We start from the raw sequence: 17,448 nt of genomic DNA on the forward strand, positions 1-17,448 counted from the left end.
GCAAAACCGTGATTAACATCAAACTGTGTTCATCACATTCACCTTCAATCGCACCCAAATGTTTTTTTTAAATTTAGCTTTTCCTGCAAACAACAAAGAATTCGAAGGGATGAGTGGTGTAGGGTTTATGGTGTACACACATCTCCCATCCCACTCAGCTGTATTTTTTATTTTGACCTAAGATGATGAAGCCACGACTCGCTCTGCTCTGCTTCTGATTGGGCAGTACTCGCTGCATTCACCGATCTGATAGGTTAATTTTTGTGTTTACGTGAAGCATGACGGCATGACGAGCCAATCAGAGGCAGAGGAGGGCGGGTCATTACAGGGGAAATATTGGTAACCGATAAATTATACCGAAATGAAGTGACAAAGAGTAAATGCTATGAAGGATTTTCAAAAAAATGGCGTCTCAGGGCTGCTTCAAAAGACAGCCAAAATTGAGAGTATACTCTGTTCTCCAGGGAGCACGACACCACGAGGTCGGCCTTAGAGGTCAACTCATGTGAGATTATTACCAAGGAACGGACCTGTTTGTTGCTTTTCTCTCAAAAATCAAAAGTAAAGAAACACGTGTGACAAGAGCATTTTGGTCTCACTCTGTTTTGATGAGGATGTCCTGGTTTTTGAGCTCCAGCACACATTTGCAGATCAGCTCCTGCGTGACGGGGATGGCCACGTTGTTGGAAACACACAGGTCGGACAGGTAGTCGAGAAACCTGCAAAGTGCGGGCGGCGAGAGGTTAAACTTCAACAACACAAACACACCCAGGTGCCACTCAGAAGTCGCACGCAGACCAGACGGAGGCGGTCTACTGGAACACCACCACTCCCGTCTCCGCCGGCCGTACCTGGGCTCCCGGTTCTTGCGGACGAGGCTGACGAACGTCTCCACCTCAGTCTTGGTGATGTGCTTCTCCAGCAGTTTGCGGTTGTTGTGCAGCAGGGCGGTGATGGTGTCCTCGGCCAGGATGTCGTAACCGATCTGACTCTGCATCACCCCGAACTGCTTGGCGATATGTTCCTGAGGGCAGAGCGGGGAGACGTCGGCATTCGAACTGAACTGAAACGTCGGCGTCACTTCCCACTGTAGCTCACCTGGTTCTTGCGGTAGTCCTCCTGCGAGTGTCGCAGCACTCGGTAGCACAGCCGGAACATGTACTGGTAAGGAGAGTTCTTCTGGTCCGCCAGCTCCTCCAGACGCAGCAGAGGACCTTCGCCTCCGGCCCGGTCCTCAAAGGGAGCCTTCAGGATACCAAAGATCTGTTGACAACAACACAATTTCCTGGTGAACTTCGAAAACACGCTACTGTCATAAAGGAAGTTTATATTCAAATTCCGGCGAACAGCAGGATCAACAATCGATCAGACAGTAATAAAACCAAATCTGACCAAGACTCATGAACTCAAACAAACAATTCAACCATCTGACCAACATTCTGACAAACATTCAACCAGGCCAACTATCAAACAATCAATCAGACTAACAGTCAGATCAAGAATTGTTCAGACTGCAATAAAACAAAATCTGACCAAGAGTCGAAGAAGTCAAAGTATTGGAACAACAGTCGGATCAACAATTAATCAGACCAACAGCCTGACCAAAGTTTAACCAGGTAAAAAGTCAAACAATCCAACCAACAATCAAACCGACAGTCCGACCAACATTCAATCAGACCACAATCAAACAAGAGTTGAACAGTGAAAATATCAGACCAACAGTCAGACAGGTTGAGCTGCCGGCAGCTGAAGGGAGCTCCAACCTGTTTCAGAATGTTTTGCTCTCTCATGAGTTTCTGTCGTTCTCGGTTGGCCTTCGTCATGACGACGTCCAGAACCGCCTGACCGCTGTTGATGACGTCCGCCACGAAGAAAACCACGTCCTCCAGCAGCTTGATGGCAAACCTGAGGAGGAGAAACAATCTGAATTAGCACCTCCTGGTTGTGCTGCTCCTTCTGCTGGTGGGACCAGGTAGGACCAGGTGGGACCAGGTAGACCAGGTGGGACCAGGTTTCGTACCTGCGGTCGTTCTGGCTGATGAAGCCCTGGTTGAACTGGTCCACCACGGTGCTCAGCATCGCACTCGCGTCATTAGCAAAGTCCAGATCTCTGATCTCCATCACGGGAACCGACACAATGGCAAATGCCTCCTTGTCCTCTTTGGTGGGACACGTCCCCAACTGCAGGAGCACAACAACAACAACACAACCACACAATGACACACACCAATGGCAACAACGACAAAAAATTAAAGCTGCAAGCAGCCTTGAGCGGGTCCTCGCTACTTGAGGGACTTTGATCGAGAATGTCAGTCGGCATTTGTGTCCTGCTCTCTGAGTTGTACTGCTGTAGCATTCACATGGATTAAACAGTCAGACAAGTCCCATCTGCATATGCTAACCCTAGAACGTGTTCTAATGCTAGCATGTATGCTAACACTAGTGTGATTGTTAATTAGTGCCTATGGTAATGCTAGATCATACGTTATTGCTAGTGTGAATGCTAATTCGCACATATGCTAATGCTAGAACGTATCCTCCAAATTATCACAGTTTCCACTGGGCCTGAGGAGTTAGCAGAGTGTCACAAAAAGCTATGTATGTTTAGGCTCTCAAAAATGTGATTTCTTTGGTCGCATAATAATAATAATAATAATAACAATAATAATAATAATAATAATAATAATAATAATAATAATAATAATAATGATCTGAGCAGTTTCAATAGGGTCCTGAACTACTTTCAGTGCTCAGACCCTAAAAATAGAACAGAGAAGAACTCAACAATGACACACAACACCACACAGAACAACGGAATAACACTCCACAAATTAATGAGAGAGCACAGCAGCAGAGCAACCCATGATACAATGACAAAATACATCAACAACAAAACAATAGCACACAACAGTACAACAACAAAACAATAGCACAACACATGAAGACAATAACTACAACAAAACACAAGGATAGTAAAACAAAAACATGAAACAACACACAATGACACAACAATACAGAACCAACAACAACACAACAGATTTGTGTTACACGGTTAAGAAAACGACTGAATCAGACTTTTTATCTCTTTAAAAACTATTCTGTCGCTTTCTGTGACTGAGTTTCTTCTGACGAACTGAATGAACAGCTAACAAGTGAATAAAAGTGAATAAAAGTGAATAAACGTCACCATGAGTCGAATCGGTCGCTCTTCTTCGATGTCGATTGGCACGTTGGTGCTTTGAATCCACGTGTTGGTGCATAAATGTCTCAGCCGGACGTACGAATTCCTGCAGCACACCAAAACACCGTCAGGCTGTGTGTGTCTGTGTCTGTGTGTGTGTGTGTGTGTGTGTGTGTGTGTGTGTGTGTGTGTGTGTGTGTGTGTGTGTGTGTGTGTGTGTGTGTGTGTGTGTGTGTGTGTGTGTGTGTGTGTGTGTACCGCGGGACGAAGGAGTCGGTCTTCTGCAGTGTGGTGGGGTCGAGCTCGAACAGCGAGGCGATGTCGTTCCCGTGAGCCACCGCCACCAGTTTGTACTTGATCCGCTCGCCGTGGGAGCGCTTGTTGCTGCGGCTGCCGTCCATCTGAGGTCAGAGGTCATTAGCGCTTTCAGGCTTTAGCATGTTTAGCAACTTGTTTTCATAGTTTCTGATGGGCAAAGTTAAACAGATGACGTCGCTCTGCGGTCTGTTGCAGCTTTAGGGAAGTCGAGAAATCTTTGTGATCTCACGAACCCACACCTTTCGACATCAAGCCACATCTTTCAAAATAAACCCACATCTTTCAAAAAATACCCACATCTTTCAAAATAAACCCACATCTGAGCCTGCAGATGTCAATCAGTGACTCACCGAGGAAGACAGCTCAGCATTGTCTCCTTTATAACCCGGGTTCTCCTACAACAACAACAGTTCAATTACAAAGTTTACCACTTTACATCATTTATTCAACATTTCATCACTTGTTGCCATGGTTACCTCTGCAGCCAGGTAGTTTCCCGTCGCCAGGTGTTTGAAACGGTATAAGCTGTTCCAGTGTCCGGCGCCCCCGCGGCACGGGTCGTGATGGACAACCTGGCAGGCCAGTCAGAATTCAGTGTGTGTGTGTGTGTGTGTGTGTGTGTGGTGTGTGTGTGTGTGTGTGTGTGTGTGTGTGTGTGTGTGTGTGTGTGTGTGTGTGTGTGTGTGTGTGTGGCTGCATACCTCCACCTCCCACAGGGCGTTGGAGCTGGTCGCAGACGTGGCAGACTGCCTGAGAGTTGTGCGCAGGAAGACGTGAAGTTTGCTTTTGTACTCGTCACAGGTCAGAAACTTCTCCTGCTCAGCGTGGAAAAGACGCACAACATCGCCCTGACACACACACACACACACACACACACACACACTAATTACAAACTGATTACATTCAATCAAAGTCGGTAACCATGATCGTATGATTTGGTGGTAATGTATTGTTTTGTTTTCCGCTGCATGTGTGTGTGGTTTTATTACAAAAACAAACGACAGCGCCCACTAGTGGTACAACATGAAAACCCCATCATTTTCAGGGTTTTTGGCGTTGCCATGTAAACGCAAAACTTTTCCGAATCAAAAACACGGCAAGTTTTCACTCGAAACGTTGCAGCGGAATCGGGTCCTCATGTGTTTCACTGTCATGAAGTTATTTTTGCTTCAACTGATCTGGATCTGAAAACTTCTGACCAGACGTGGCTGAGCACCAAGCACATCCACATCTAGGAGGTTCTGGGAATCATCGAGCAGCTGCCTTATCTGTGAAAGGTTGCAGAAACTGGAATACTATATTTATCTCCAGTTATCCCTGAAAGCTCCACCTTTGTCTTTGAAAAAAAAACAAAACCAAAAGAAAAACAGAACAAGATATGGCTGATCAACAACCAAACTTGTGATCATTAGGACAATCATGCACTTTGAAGTATATATTTTAAAAAAATGGCACTTTATCATGTCAGACTACTGAGGAAGCACTTTAATATTAATAGAAGAATTATTTTATCGTCTTTGTTTTACCGTAGTTTTTATGTTTGTGACCTTGCATGGTTTTATGTGGGACAACGGATGGGAATTAGCCTCGTGCTCAATCCGGCATATCTACAGTAACCTCATGAAGAGATGAGCCTGTTCATTGATATGCACTGTCCCATCCAAATAAACTAATAAATGAAATGAAATGAAATGAAATGAAATGAAATGAAGAGCTCAGGCGGGGCAGGATATTGAATATTTGGGTCAACAAACCTCTGCAGTATCACATGGACCTTTGGACTGTCAGAGCGGGTGGCGGTGGTGGAGGGTGTGTACTATCTATCAGGGAATCACACTTCTTTATCCTGCCTGGAAAGACTTTGCCTGGTGTACTGAGTATGAGACTCTGATGGTGGACCCTCAGAATGAGGAGGAACAATGTTAACTGAACTTTGTGTCGTGACTGAAAGAACGAGACTGATGATGCGGTCGAGTTGCTCTCACTCCTTTCAGGACTTCCTCTCTGTGGTCGCTGAACATCATGAACAAGTTGATCTTCCAGCTTGTGTTGCAGTTCACAGAGTTCACCTGCAGAGGGAGACAAACGTCATCAGTTAAGAGGGGGTAGTTCTCAGGTGGTATGATGAGGTTGTGGAAAAGGTTATACAGTATGGTGGCTTGTACAGACGGCGTGTTGTGTAAAGGGTTGTACAGTGTGTAGTATGGTGTGTTGTACAGACGGTGTGTTGTGTGTTGGGAAGTGTCGAACCTCTTTACACCCCGGGTGGTCGCTCAGCTCATAGTTGGAGGCGTGCAGCGGCTGACCTGCGTTCACCGGATTCAGAATGACTTTGTCTCCGACCACCACCTGCAGCAGAAAACACTCTGAGTACAAGTACTACCGTCAAAGTAATACTGCTGTGTGATGATGAGTAGTGTGACGTATAACGTGGCATGTAAAGTGACGTGTATTATGTGTAGCATGTGCAGTACGTGTAGTGAGGCGTGTCATCTAAAACGTATTACATGCAGTACGCGTAGAGTGACATGCAGTACGCGTAGAGTGACATGTAGTACGCGTAGAGAGATGCAGTGCGTCCTGTCCTCACGTTGTCTCCGTTGGCTCTCAGCTTCCAGAAGGGCTGGATGAAAAGCCACGAGCCCTCGTTTCCCGTCCCGTCCAGCGTGACCCGCATGGCGTTCTTCTCCAGCAGCGCCGGCAGGCGCTTGTTCACAGTCAGGTATTTGTTACTCTTCATGTGGAGCAGCTGCACACACACACACACATGGTCACATTACACTGTACACGACACATGACTGAGTGGACGGTTCGATTCCCAGCCTGCAGACACTTGTTTGGGGTCTGTACGTCGCCTTCGTGTCGTTTTGAGTGAAATTAAATTCCAGACGGAGTGAATCAGGAGAAAGTACAGTTCAATTATCTTTTGTTCTCAAGATTGTTGATGTGTCACACATCCATCAACACACACCCTTTACACTCACACACCTGCAGCTTCAATCCAGTCACACACAGACACACAAACGCACGCTCACACACACGCACAGGGTGCGGTTTGGTTTTCTCCTGCATGCATCAGAGAGATTGTTGAGATAAGAGTTCCTGGAAGAGAAAAAGGTGTGTATGTGTGTGTGTGTGTGTGGGGGGGGGGGGGGGGGGGGGGGTGCAGAGGTGCATGTCTGATAATGACAGCTCTTCAGCCTTAAAACAAAATCAATATTGACACTAACAGATAACCGAGTGTCAGCACACAAGACATTAAACAATGTGTGTGTGTGTCTGTGTGTGTGTGTGTGTGTCTGTGTATCTGTGTCTGTGTGCGTGTGTGTGTGAGTGTGTGTGTGTGTGTGTAGACATGTTCAAACTGGTCTGCGGGTTTGAAGTGGCTGTGAAAGCTGCTGCAGTATCGTGAGTGTCCATGTGGCGGCAGCAGAGAGCAGCAGCTCGGACCCTTAACCTTGAGAGACTTACTCATCAATCCAGAGAAAAGATCAAATGTGATTCTAGTCAGTTTCAGACTTTCCAATAGAGCTCATTCAACATGAACTGCATATGTTAGTGTAATTGTCACTACTGTGACTTTTTAAAGGGTTAAAAGTTTTTGATTTCAGGTAGTATAGAGTCACATTCAAAGAAAAAGGGAATCACTTTCCTGAGTCCAACTGGAAAATTCTAATCCGAATATCTTCCCTGTGTTTTGACCTGCAGGTGGCACCGTCACAGCACATAGGGTGTACTGAGGTGTTATTGTTTTATTTCCTGTTTGCTGAGTAACATTTCAGCAGTTGACCTCACCTGCATCACGGTTCCGTATTTCACCACGTCGCCGTGAACTTTCTTGTTTTCCGTCTCGTTCTGCTTCTGCTCCAAGTTCGATGCATGCTGCGACACAAAGTTCACACAGAGTAAAGACCCGCAGTCTGCTGCTGTACCGTGGTTTGACACAGTGCCACACTTGGATCCAGTCCCATGCTCTGATAAGGGTCCGATACTGTTCTACAGTCGGATACAATACCACACGGTGATACATTTTGATATTGAAGCACAGTCTGTCCCCAGTAGATCTCAGAGTCTTTCACCTGGTCCAACTGGGGTCTTTCCTTGGTGTTTCCTACCTGAAGTTTCTGCAGGAGAACAACGTCACCGATCTTGTCCTTCTCATGTTTGGCTTGTTTGGCTTTCCAGAACTGTTTCTGAGCAGAGTACCTGCTCATTGGACAAACCTTGAACAGGCAATCTGCAGGGACAGGGAGGGAGCTCAGTTAGGGGAGGTGGGTCGGGAGTTAAGGAGGTAGGCCAGTTCGTTTAGGTCAGTTGGGTAGGTGGGTAGATATGTGGGTAGGTAGGTCTGGTGGGAAGCAGGCAGGGTGGCATAGAAGTAGTAATGTAATAGGTAGGTAGATGGGTAGCTAGGTACATAGGCATATTGATAGGGAGGGTACAGATAGGTATGGTTGCAGTCAGTAAGGTTAAGTGAGAAAGGAGGTAGGTGGGTGCGTTAGGTGGGTAGGTAGCTATGTAGGTAGGTAGGCAGATGGTTCAGTAAGTTTAGTTTGGGAGAGAGCGGAGTGACTAGATGGGTTGGTATGTATGTCAGTAGGTCAGGTTAGATACAATAAGTATGTAGGCTGGTGAGTTGTTACATAGGTCGGTGAAGGGGTTGGTTAAGCAAGTACAGAGGTTTGTTTGATTAGGTAGGTAGGTAGGTATTGACACATGGTAGTATGTTTTCTTTGAACTCAGCTGATGGACAAATAACATCTAGTACCAATCGATATATTTTATTTGAACTTGAAATCTCAAACTGGAAGGTGTCAACCTCAAAACCTTTTACAGAGGAGAAATGATTACATTGGAAGGATGAGAGCACTGATAGGAGGAGGACGAGGAGGAAGAGCAGGAGGAGGAGGAGGAGGAGGAGGAGGAGGAGGAGGAGGAGGAGGAGGAGCAGGTCAATATTGACTCTCCTCTCACAGATCCTGAATGTTTGAGAGGATCTTCAATGTAAATTGTCTTTGAGTCGAGTTTCACCAGGTCGACGAAACAAAAACACACTTCACACTAACGGGTCATCATTCTATCGGATATTGGTGAACTTTACGAACTCTGAGACGTGATCAGTTTCGTGAACATGTGACTCAGATGTTCCTGGGGAGGACAAACTCTCATCCACTTCTGAACCTGTGAACTGGTCCAGCTGAACCCTCCGAGAGTCCGGCTGGACCAACTTCAACTGTCTTTATTTAGCCCCCAATCTGCATGCATTACCACTGACCTACATAACACAACCAGGCCAGCACCAGAACCAGGCCAGGACCAGAACAAGGTCAGCACCAAAACCACCCAGGACTGGGACCATGAGGAGCAGAGTTGACCCAGACTGATGTCAAAAACAGAGACAATGATGTCATCGCCCCACCTCTCAAAACTCTACTAGAGCTTGTAGTTCTAATTACTCTCCAGATGATTTTGCTCTCCAAATACACCAAATTAATTTATTTGGCTTTGAAATACACTACATTTTACTGCCGACCTAAGTCCTAGACCCCCCCACCCCCATCCGAGTCTCCCAGCAACACTCGAACTCAGTGTGTAGAGCGAAGTCAACTGCAGGTCCACGGACCGATTCTTACCTCTGAACTTCTTTGGGGGAGTCTCCAGATCTCCAGCGGCAGGTTCCACCACACATCGGTCGTCCACCAACCTGCACGCGCACACACACACACACACACACACACACACACACACACACACACACACACACACACACACACACACACACACACACACACACACACACACACACACACACACACACACACACACATTAATAAATGCGTTAGTATTATTATCATTATTATGATTATTATTATTAAGAACCCATTTCACTGTCTATGAAGAACGTCCAACAGTTCTGAAGAAAAAAACATCTCCACTCCCTTCATTCCGTTGTCATGCAGAACCAGGAACATTTCCCCAAGTTGTTCTCACGAGTCATAGGAGCACATTCTTCCAGACGTTGGTGACAGGAAGTTGTTCCTGCCCGTAACCATCAGACCTTAGAACATCTCAGTCCGATTGTCACACATTCAATGAAACCTGTCAAGAATTCCTTAGATGGAAAGTCTTTACATTTCATCTGATTTACTTAAGATCTTCAGTGAATCTTCTTTGTGGAGGAGAACCGTCACAACAGATCACTTCCATCTGAAATCATGAGAGTTTTCTCATTCTGGTTATTTGTTTGCATTAACATACTTTGGTGTTGACAAAGTGAGCTAATATGCTTATATAAACACTAACTTGTTTAGGCTAATATTAGCTTGTTATGTTAACTTTTGGGAATTCGTGGAAAACTGTAGCTGTAACTCTACCAGTAAACCCTAACTTATCAACTTTATTGATTTTTTTAAACAGAAATTACGTCTTTATGATGGTTATTTTTCACAGCTTTAGCATGCGGCCAGGCGTCTGCTCTGAATAGGAGCCTGTGCATCATGACTCAGCAGATTGTGAGCGTTAACATGACTCAGCAGCAGCAGGATGAAGCAGCGAGAGTCTGTAACCAAATAAAGTGAAAGTGCAGCTTCGTGTGTTCTTGTCTCGTTTTGGTGATTTCTGAGCTGCGTTTGACTATTTAAGGCCCCTCAGGCGGTCGGTCGGTAATACCTGACCTGACCCGGCTCATCACGCTAAATCTGAGCTAGCCTCAATGTTTAGGAAACACCGACAGGCTGACACACACTGACACACTGACACACACACACACACACACACACACACACACACACACACACACACACACACACACACACACACACACACACACACACACACACACACACACACACACACACACACTCCTGTTTCCATCGCTCCTGTTATCTGCACATTGAACCTTCTGATGTCTCGCACATCTGTTTTCATGCAGTTAGCATCAGCATTAGCGCGGCGTAGCAGACGCTTGTGACCGAAGAAGATGACCGAACCCAAACCCTCCGTCCGGAGGATTCATTAATGTGGTCAAACTGGGAACTTCCCAGTATGAAAGTGGGACATTTTTGGTGACAAAAAGTCACAAAAGTCACCAATCATGGGTTTTGGTGATCAGCTGCTCGACTCGCAGCCAGATATACTACTGCGTCGACAGTACGCAGGGCAGGGCGTAGCCTTGATGCAGTCCCTTCACTTTCTGGAAGTTCTGCGTCGAAGCTGCGAAGTCGTTCACCACCATAGAATAGTGTTTCTTTTTAAAAAAGGAAACTGAGAGGGAAAGATGCTGCTGACCCTGCTGACATGCTTCAACCGCATCTACAATCTCCGTCAGAACGTTGACGCGGTTGAAACATGTCAGGTAAAACCTCAGATCAGCCATATCTTGTACTGTTGTCACATACTCTGCTTTTCTTAACGCCACTTTACTCGCCTCTTCTCAGTCTCTCAGGTTTTCCATGTGGCGATTGGACCAGTTCCTGACGGTCGGACCTGTCTGCTCCCGTCCCACCACTTTCCCTGAGACTTTCATTATTGTCCATCTTTTCTTCCTCTGATTTCCCTCATCCTTCTTGTCAATCACATCTTTTGTCTGAAGGCCAGGTGTGCCACAGGTGTAAGCGACGTGCTTTAAAGTAGATGAAATGTGTCACGTTGACATCCTGAGCTCTTCTGCACAATCCCGCTAATGCATGTTCCTGAGTGTGGCGTCTTTCCAGAGGGGAGAAACAAATAATAGGTTTCAGTCAGTGTGTGTTCAGAGTGTTTGTTGTTGAACAAAACTGATGGAAATGTGGAGTAATGAATTTGAATAAACACAAAGAGAAATCTGAGCTGAAGCTGTCACAGGAAGGGAGGACGTTAAAAAAAACAAAAACAACACACACACACACATTGATGTGAGCGTTTGTGTGTCTTCTGAATCTGACCGACGGGATTTGACTGCAGGGAAAACAGCAGCGGGATCGTCGGAGGCGTCTTGTTAGCCTCCCGCCAGGCGGCCGTCGCCCGTTCAGACGTTTCACTCCGGCAACAGAGAGTGACGTTTGTGCACTCAGGTGTCGTTTTTGCAATTTTGATTCAGAAATGTTTTGCGTTTACACAGAAACGTTTTGGAAGCGATGGCAAAAACGGCAGCAATTCTGAAAACGATGGAGTTGGCATGTTGGGCCACTAGTGGGTGCTGTTGTTTGTTTTTGTAATGAAATCTCCCACACATGCACGCAGAGAACAATATGCTATAAACATTAACAAGTGGTGTTAACAATGGAGCCAGACGACCAAATTGGATTGTTATTACAGGGACTGTCACAATAAAAGTACCAAGTCCCAGGAGGATATGGACCGGGAGTCATGACACTCTGGAGGCAAACGTTGTTATTGTTCATCTTCTAAGCATGTGCAGAAGAACTACTCACTACGGCCGTCTCCATGGAGACTGAGCTTAAGCATTTTCAAAAAGTGTTCAAGTTTAAAAAAAAAAAACCACTATGAAATTTAGCATTTTCACTTGAAAACGGGGCCAAAATCTAACTTATCAGTTGCGTCAATAAAAAGACAACATTTATATTCTCTGGTACGTTATTTCCCTCTTTTACTCTTGTCTGTTTAAAAGACTTAGTATGAAACTTTTCGTAAACCGGAAAAAGTTTCTGGTAGGTGTCAATAGACCTAGACACACTGACTCCCTTTTCTGCCTCTCTACATTGCTGCTGTCATCATTACTGCCACCACTAGAGGGAGACAAACCTGCCTGTTGATTGTCTCTGTTTTGTTTATGATGGCTTCTCATTGTTTCCAACGTTTTTTTAAGTTTTGGACAATTTCTAACATTGACTGTTTTGGACTCTTTATCACTTTTTCCTGAAACTTTTAAGTTTGTTTCTGATGGATCCTGATTGTTTTTGGCATTTTTTTCTTAACAGTATGTGATCGTTGCCAGTCATTTCTGGAATCTGCTGAATCTTTCAAACTATTTCCATCAGGTTTTTTTTGACTGTTTCTATTTGTGATTGCCACTGAGTTTTGGCTTTTTTCCAACTTCTGGCTGAAAGTTTATGATGCATTCTCACTGTTTCCAACTTTTCTTTTTTTTTGTTTTGGACTGCTTCCTACCATTGTGTGATTGTTTTCCATCGTTTCTTTTTCCTGAATCTTTCTGGTCATTTCTGATGGATTCAAATTGTTTCTGGCAGTTTTTGAAAGTTTCATTATTGTTCCTTATCATCCCTGATAGTTTCAGAATCTTTCCAACTGTTCCTGTCCTTTCTTTTAAGAGTTTCCGACTGTTTGCCGTTGTTTGTGACTCCTTTGCGTTGCTGAGATCAAATCACAAATTTAAGCTTCATTTGAGGTTTGACTGTTCCAGATATTCTGACTTGGTGTTCCTTACTGACAAACCTGACCACTGTAGTGAAGTACGTGCAGTTTCACATCTTCTCAAGAGCATCTTAACAGCTTTGATCAATCGTTTGGATTCCAGTCTGCACTGCAGAGACATTCGCTTCAATGGAATGGTGCTGATGAAAAGGTGTAAACCTCCCACAAAGCCGGCTGGATAAAGGAGACAAGAAGCATTTCAAGTCAATGAAGGTCTGCAGACGTGTCGGGTCAGGCTCGCTCCGAAAACACATTACTGCTCTATTGTTCCTCAATGACCCCTCGAATACCAGAAACCATCCAGACACTATGTCCCGCACAGCGCTAAACACACTGCTAACAGCTAATGTAGAGGCCAAGAAAGATGTAAAGTAGTGCTACTGAGTAAAAGGTTTGGGGAATTAACACAGATTATTGGAGTGAGAAGAAAACTAACAGAGAACAGGTGGAACGCTCGTACACAGCGAGCTGAGCACGGAGATCTAACAGAAAACTGATGAAGTGGTTAAAGAGTGTTAAAACAGAGGTGACAGAGTGATATAAAAGTGCTCAAAAAGGGAGATGCTAACAGAACACTCGTAAAGAACTCAGAAAGAACTGGCAAAGATCGAAGAGCGCAGTAATAAAGTGCTAACACAAAGCTAACAGAATGAAACGCAATGCTGCCAAATAAAGTGGAAGTTCAACCAAACTGTCAACCGCATCCATTTACACTGGGAATACTGAGGAGGAACTCAGAGCTACAGGACTACAAACATGGAGGATAGCACACAGCTATAGGACTACAAACATGGAGGATAGCTCAGAGCTACAGGACTACAAACATGGAGGATAGCTCAGAGCTACAGGACTACAAACATGGAAGATAGCTCACAGCTACAGGACTACAAACATGGAGGATAGCACAAAGCTACAGGACTACAAACATGGAGGATAGCTCAGAGCTACAGGACTACAAACATGGAGGATAGCACACAGCTACAAGACTACAAACATGGAGGATAGCACACAGCTATAGGACTACAAACATGGAGGGTAGCTCAGCGCTACAGGACTACAAACATGGAGGATAGCACAAAGCTACAGGACTACAAACATGGAGGATAGCTCACAGCTACAGGACTACAAGCATGGAGGATACATGCAGCTGCAGGACTACAAAAATGGAGGATACATGCAGCTACAGGACTACAAGCATGGAGGATAGCTCACAGCTACAGGACTACAAACATGGCAGACAGCGGAAACTACAGCACTCTGAACATGGAAGACAGGACATTACTACAAATATGGCACTTGCCTGACTACAAACATGGAAGATGGTAACTACAGGACCACAAATATGAATGACAGAGCAAACTACAGGACTACAAACATGAAAGATAGCATGCAGCTGCAAGACTACAAACATGGAGTATAGTGCAAATTATAGGACTACAAACATGGCCAAGAGCTCTGAGTTACCAGATTATAAACATGGAATACAGTAACTATAAGACTACAAGACTACAAACATGGCAGACAGCACAAACTACAGGACGACAAATATGGCTCAAAGTTGGACGACTGCAAACATGAAGGATAGTACAAACTACAGGACTACTAAATATAGCTGATAGTTGCAGGACTACAAACATGGCGAATAGTACAAACTACATGATTACCAGCTTGGAGGATAGTTACAGGACTATAGTCATGAAGTCATTTGAGATTTTAATAAATACATCGCAGAATTTCTCTAAAAAACCTCATGAAAAAACTGGAGTACAACCTAAATAAAAGTGACTAATATGAGTTGTGACAAAAACAACTACACACTGACATGACACACAAAGAAACATCATAAATTAGGTTTTATAATTAACAGAAACTGGAAAGACTGTGTGTGTGTGTGTGTGTGTGTGTGTGTGTGTGTGTGTGTGTGTGTGTGTGTGTGTGTGTGTGTGTGTGTGTGTGTGTGTGTGTGTGTGTGTGTGTGTTCACATTTCTACTATTAAGTTAAAGGAAACACTTATAAAATTATAAACTTCTAACAAGCTTTTTTGTGAACTTGGCCGTCAAGCTGTGGCCCGGGTGCGGCTCTGCGGCCGCCCCGCGCGCGACTGATGGTCCGTGTCACACCTGCCTCCGGTAACGGCCCCGGTGCCCCGGTGGACTCACCCCAGCGTGCTGATGAAGCCGTTGACGGATCCCTCCGCGTACAGGGACACGATGTCTCCGATGTGGAGGAAGCTGGAGGCCGAGTCCGACATCCTGCCGCCGCTTCACACGCACCGGAGAGCGGCTGAGGCGCACCGAGAGGAGCCGGCGGCACCGTGGCTCCTGCTGCTCCTCCTCCTCCTCCTGTTCCTCCTCCCGCTCCCCCACCGAGTGTCAGAGCAGGCAAGTTCAGGACAGAGGACAGAAGTTCTCCTCCGCCGCCTTCTGCATGTCAACAAGTGCAAAAAACTTCGCAGAGTGGAAGCCGGGACCGGAGCGCCCTGAGGCGGACACGCACTGACGCGCACAGCCGGTCCAGGTCACCACACTCCCCCGTGAGTGTGCGTGTGTGAGAGAAAGAGAGAGTGTGTATCCTGCAAGTCACCGCGTGCACACGGAATGAAAACACACAACTCCGCCGTGTCCCCTCCCTCTGTCAGTGTGTGCGGCCGCGTGCGTGTGCGCGCTCACGGCAAGACTCCGGTGTTAAAAAGCAGGAAGTGAGTGGAGGAGGTGATAAGAGAGAAAACATTCTCACACACACACACACACACACACACACACGCACACACACACACACACACACACACACACACACACACACACACACACACACACACAATAAAAAAACACGTACAGACAGAACTATACACTAACACACCAAAGTATGAACACACATGCTGCACATGAACTCACACTGGGTGAGTCTATCTCATGAACAGACACGCCTGCAGGATGCACACACACACACACACACACACACACACACACACACACACACACACACACACACACACACACACACACACACACACACACACACACACACACGCTGTGTAGTACATCATTAACAGAAACAAGTTCCGTCACATTTCTCAATTAAAGACAAAAGAGGCCCAAAAATAAGACACATATATACGTGTATTTTTAACACACACACACACACACACACACACACACACACACACACACACACACACACACACACACACACACACACACACACACACACACACACACACACACTTTTATGGATGTAAAACTCCATAGAAATACTTTCTCAATTATTGATTGATTATTACACTGTCAGATGCTCTATAATCTGGATGTTAGCGAAAGAAGATGCTCTATAATCTGGATATTAGTGGACGAAGATCATCTATAATCTGGATATTAGTGGAGGAAGATCATCTATAATCTAGATGTTAGAGGAGGGAGATGCTCTATAATCTGGATATCAGTGGAGGAAGATGCTCTATAACCTGGATGTTAGAGAATCGAGATGCTCTATAATCTGGATATTGGTGTAGGAAGATGCTCTATAATCTGGGTGTTAGAGGGGGATATGCTCTATAATCTGGATGTTAGAGGATCGAGATGCTCTATAATCTGGATGTTAGAGGAGGGAGATGCTCTGTAATCTGGATGTTCGCGGGGCGGTGCTCTATAATCTGGATGTTAGATGATCAAGATGCTCTATAATCTGGATGTTAGAGGAGGGAGATGCTCTATAATCCGGATGTTTGCACTTCTTGAAAGAAACAGATTTAGGAACTAATTAGAACAGAAGAAACAGCAGCAGAACTAATAAATAATTACCAACATGCAGTATTGATTCCACAGAGACTTCAGTACTGCTACTGAGTAACTTATTACATCAGAGTACTGAGTTACGTAGATACAGATTTAATCAGCTGGAAATGAACATGAAGTTTTGACTGGTGACAAAGATCTGAGAGACACAGCTGTGGTTCTTAAAGTCAAAAACCAGACACACACTCACACACACACACACACACACACACACACACACACACACACACACACACACACACACACACACACACACACTTCCTGTTTCCAGGTCACATGACTCGTGACATGACTCACATCACTTTCACTTTTCACTACAAGCTTTTCTTGCTTTTCTGCCTTTAAATTTAAACAGTGAATCCATTCTGTTGTTTACATTTTTATTTATTTGTGTCTATTTTTGTTTGAGTTAAGAAAATAATCTGTTTAATTTGTTGTTACTTATTATTTTCAATTGATCTAAAAACATCATATCAGATATCTCGAACACCTCCTCTTCATCCTCCTCATCCTCCTCCTCCTCCTCATCCTCCTCTTCATCCTCCTCCTCCTCCTCCTCCTGACAGATGTGTCCTGAGTTGCTCAGTAGGTCAGTTTGCACATTAAATATTGACAATGAAAGTTTGCGACACAGAAAACCTTTGGCGCAGCTTCAGAGACGCGTGGAGACGCCAGAGTCTCTTCCTCGCCTCCAACGCTCGTGATGAACTCATTCAGTCAAAGTTTAATTCTCCACGAACAGGAAGTGTGAAAACCAGCAGAGACAGTCCGTCCCTCCTGCTCGC

At 45.2% G+C, this 17,448-nt stretch overlaps 1 protein-coding gene across 2 annotated transcripts in view; it reads right to left on the bottom strand.

Moving 5' to 3' along the window:
- The window catches only part of itpr3 (inositol 1,4,5-trisphosphate receptor, type 3), a 35,627-nt gene extending 20,096 nt beyond the window's left edge, over positions 1-15,531 (bottom strand). For both annotated transcript variants that reach the window (XM_080469206.1, XM_080469205.1), the window contains exons 1-17: positions 15,032-15,531; positions 9,133-9,203; positions 7,615-7,736; positions 7,295-7,381; positions 6,090-6,248; positions 5,750-5,848; positions 5,485-5,568; positions 4,201-4,347; positions 3,976-4,071; positions 3,850-3,894; positions 3,440-3,582; positions 3,188-3,287; positions 2,021-2,181; positions 1,764-1,905; positions 1,099-1,263; positions 852-1,024; positions 600-719 (exon numbers count right to left, since the gene is read on the bottom strand). In XM_080469206.1, the coding sequence (XP_080325332.1) occupies positions 600-719; positions 852-1,024; positions 1,099-1,263; positions 1,764-1,905; positions 2,021-2,181; positions 3,188-3,287; positions 3,440-3,582; positions 3,850-3,894; positions 3,976-4,071; positions 4,201-4,347; positions 5,485-5,568; positions 5,750-5,848; positions 6,090-6,248; positions 7,295-7,381; positions 7,615-7,736; positions 9,133-9,203; positions 15,032-15,123 (2,006 nt within the window). In that variant the 5' untranslated portion in view covers positions 15,124-15,531. The remainder of the gene's footprint in view (positions 1-599; positions 720-851; positions 1,025-1,098; positions 1,264-1,763; positions 1,906-2,020; positions 2,182-3,187; positions 3,288-3,439; positions 3,583-3,849; positions 3,895-3,975; positions 4,072-4,200; positions 4,348-5,484; positions 5,569-5,749; positions 5,849-6,089; positions 6,249-7,294; positions 7,382-7,614; positions 7,737-9,132; positions 9,204-15,031) is intronic.
- Between the last annotated feature and the right edge of the window lie 1,917 nt (positions 15,532-17,448).

This window comes from Lipophrys pholis (genome assembly GCF_963383615.2).
Source record: "Lipophrys pholis genome assembly, chromosome: 8".
NCBI classification, from domain to species: Eukaryota; Metazoa; Chordata; class Actinopteri; order Blenniiformes; family Blenniidae; genus Lipophrys; species Lipophrys pholis.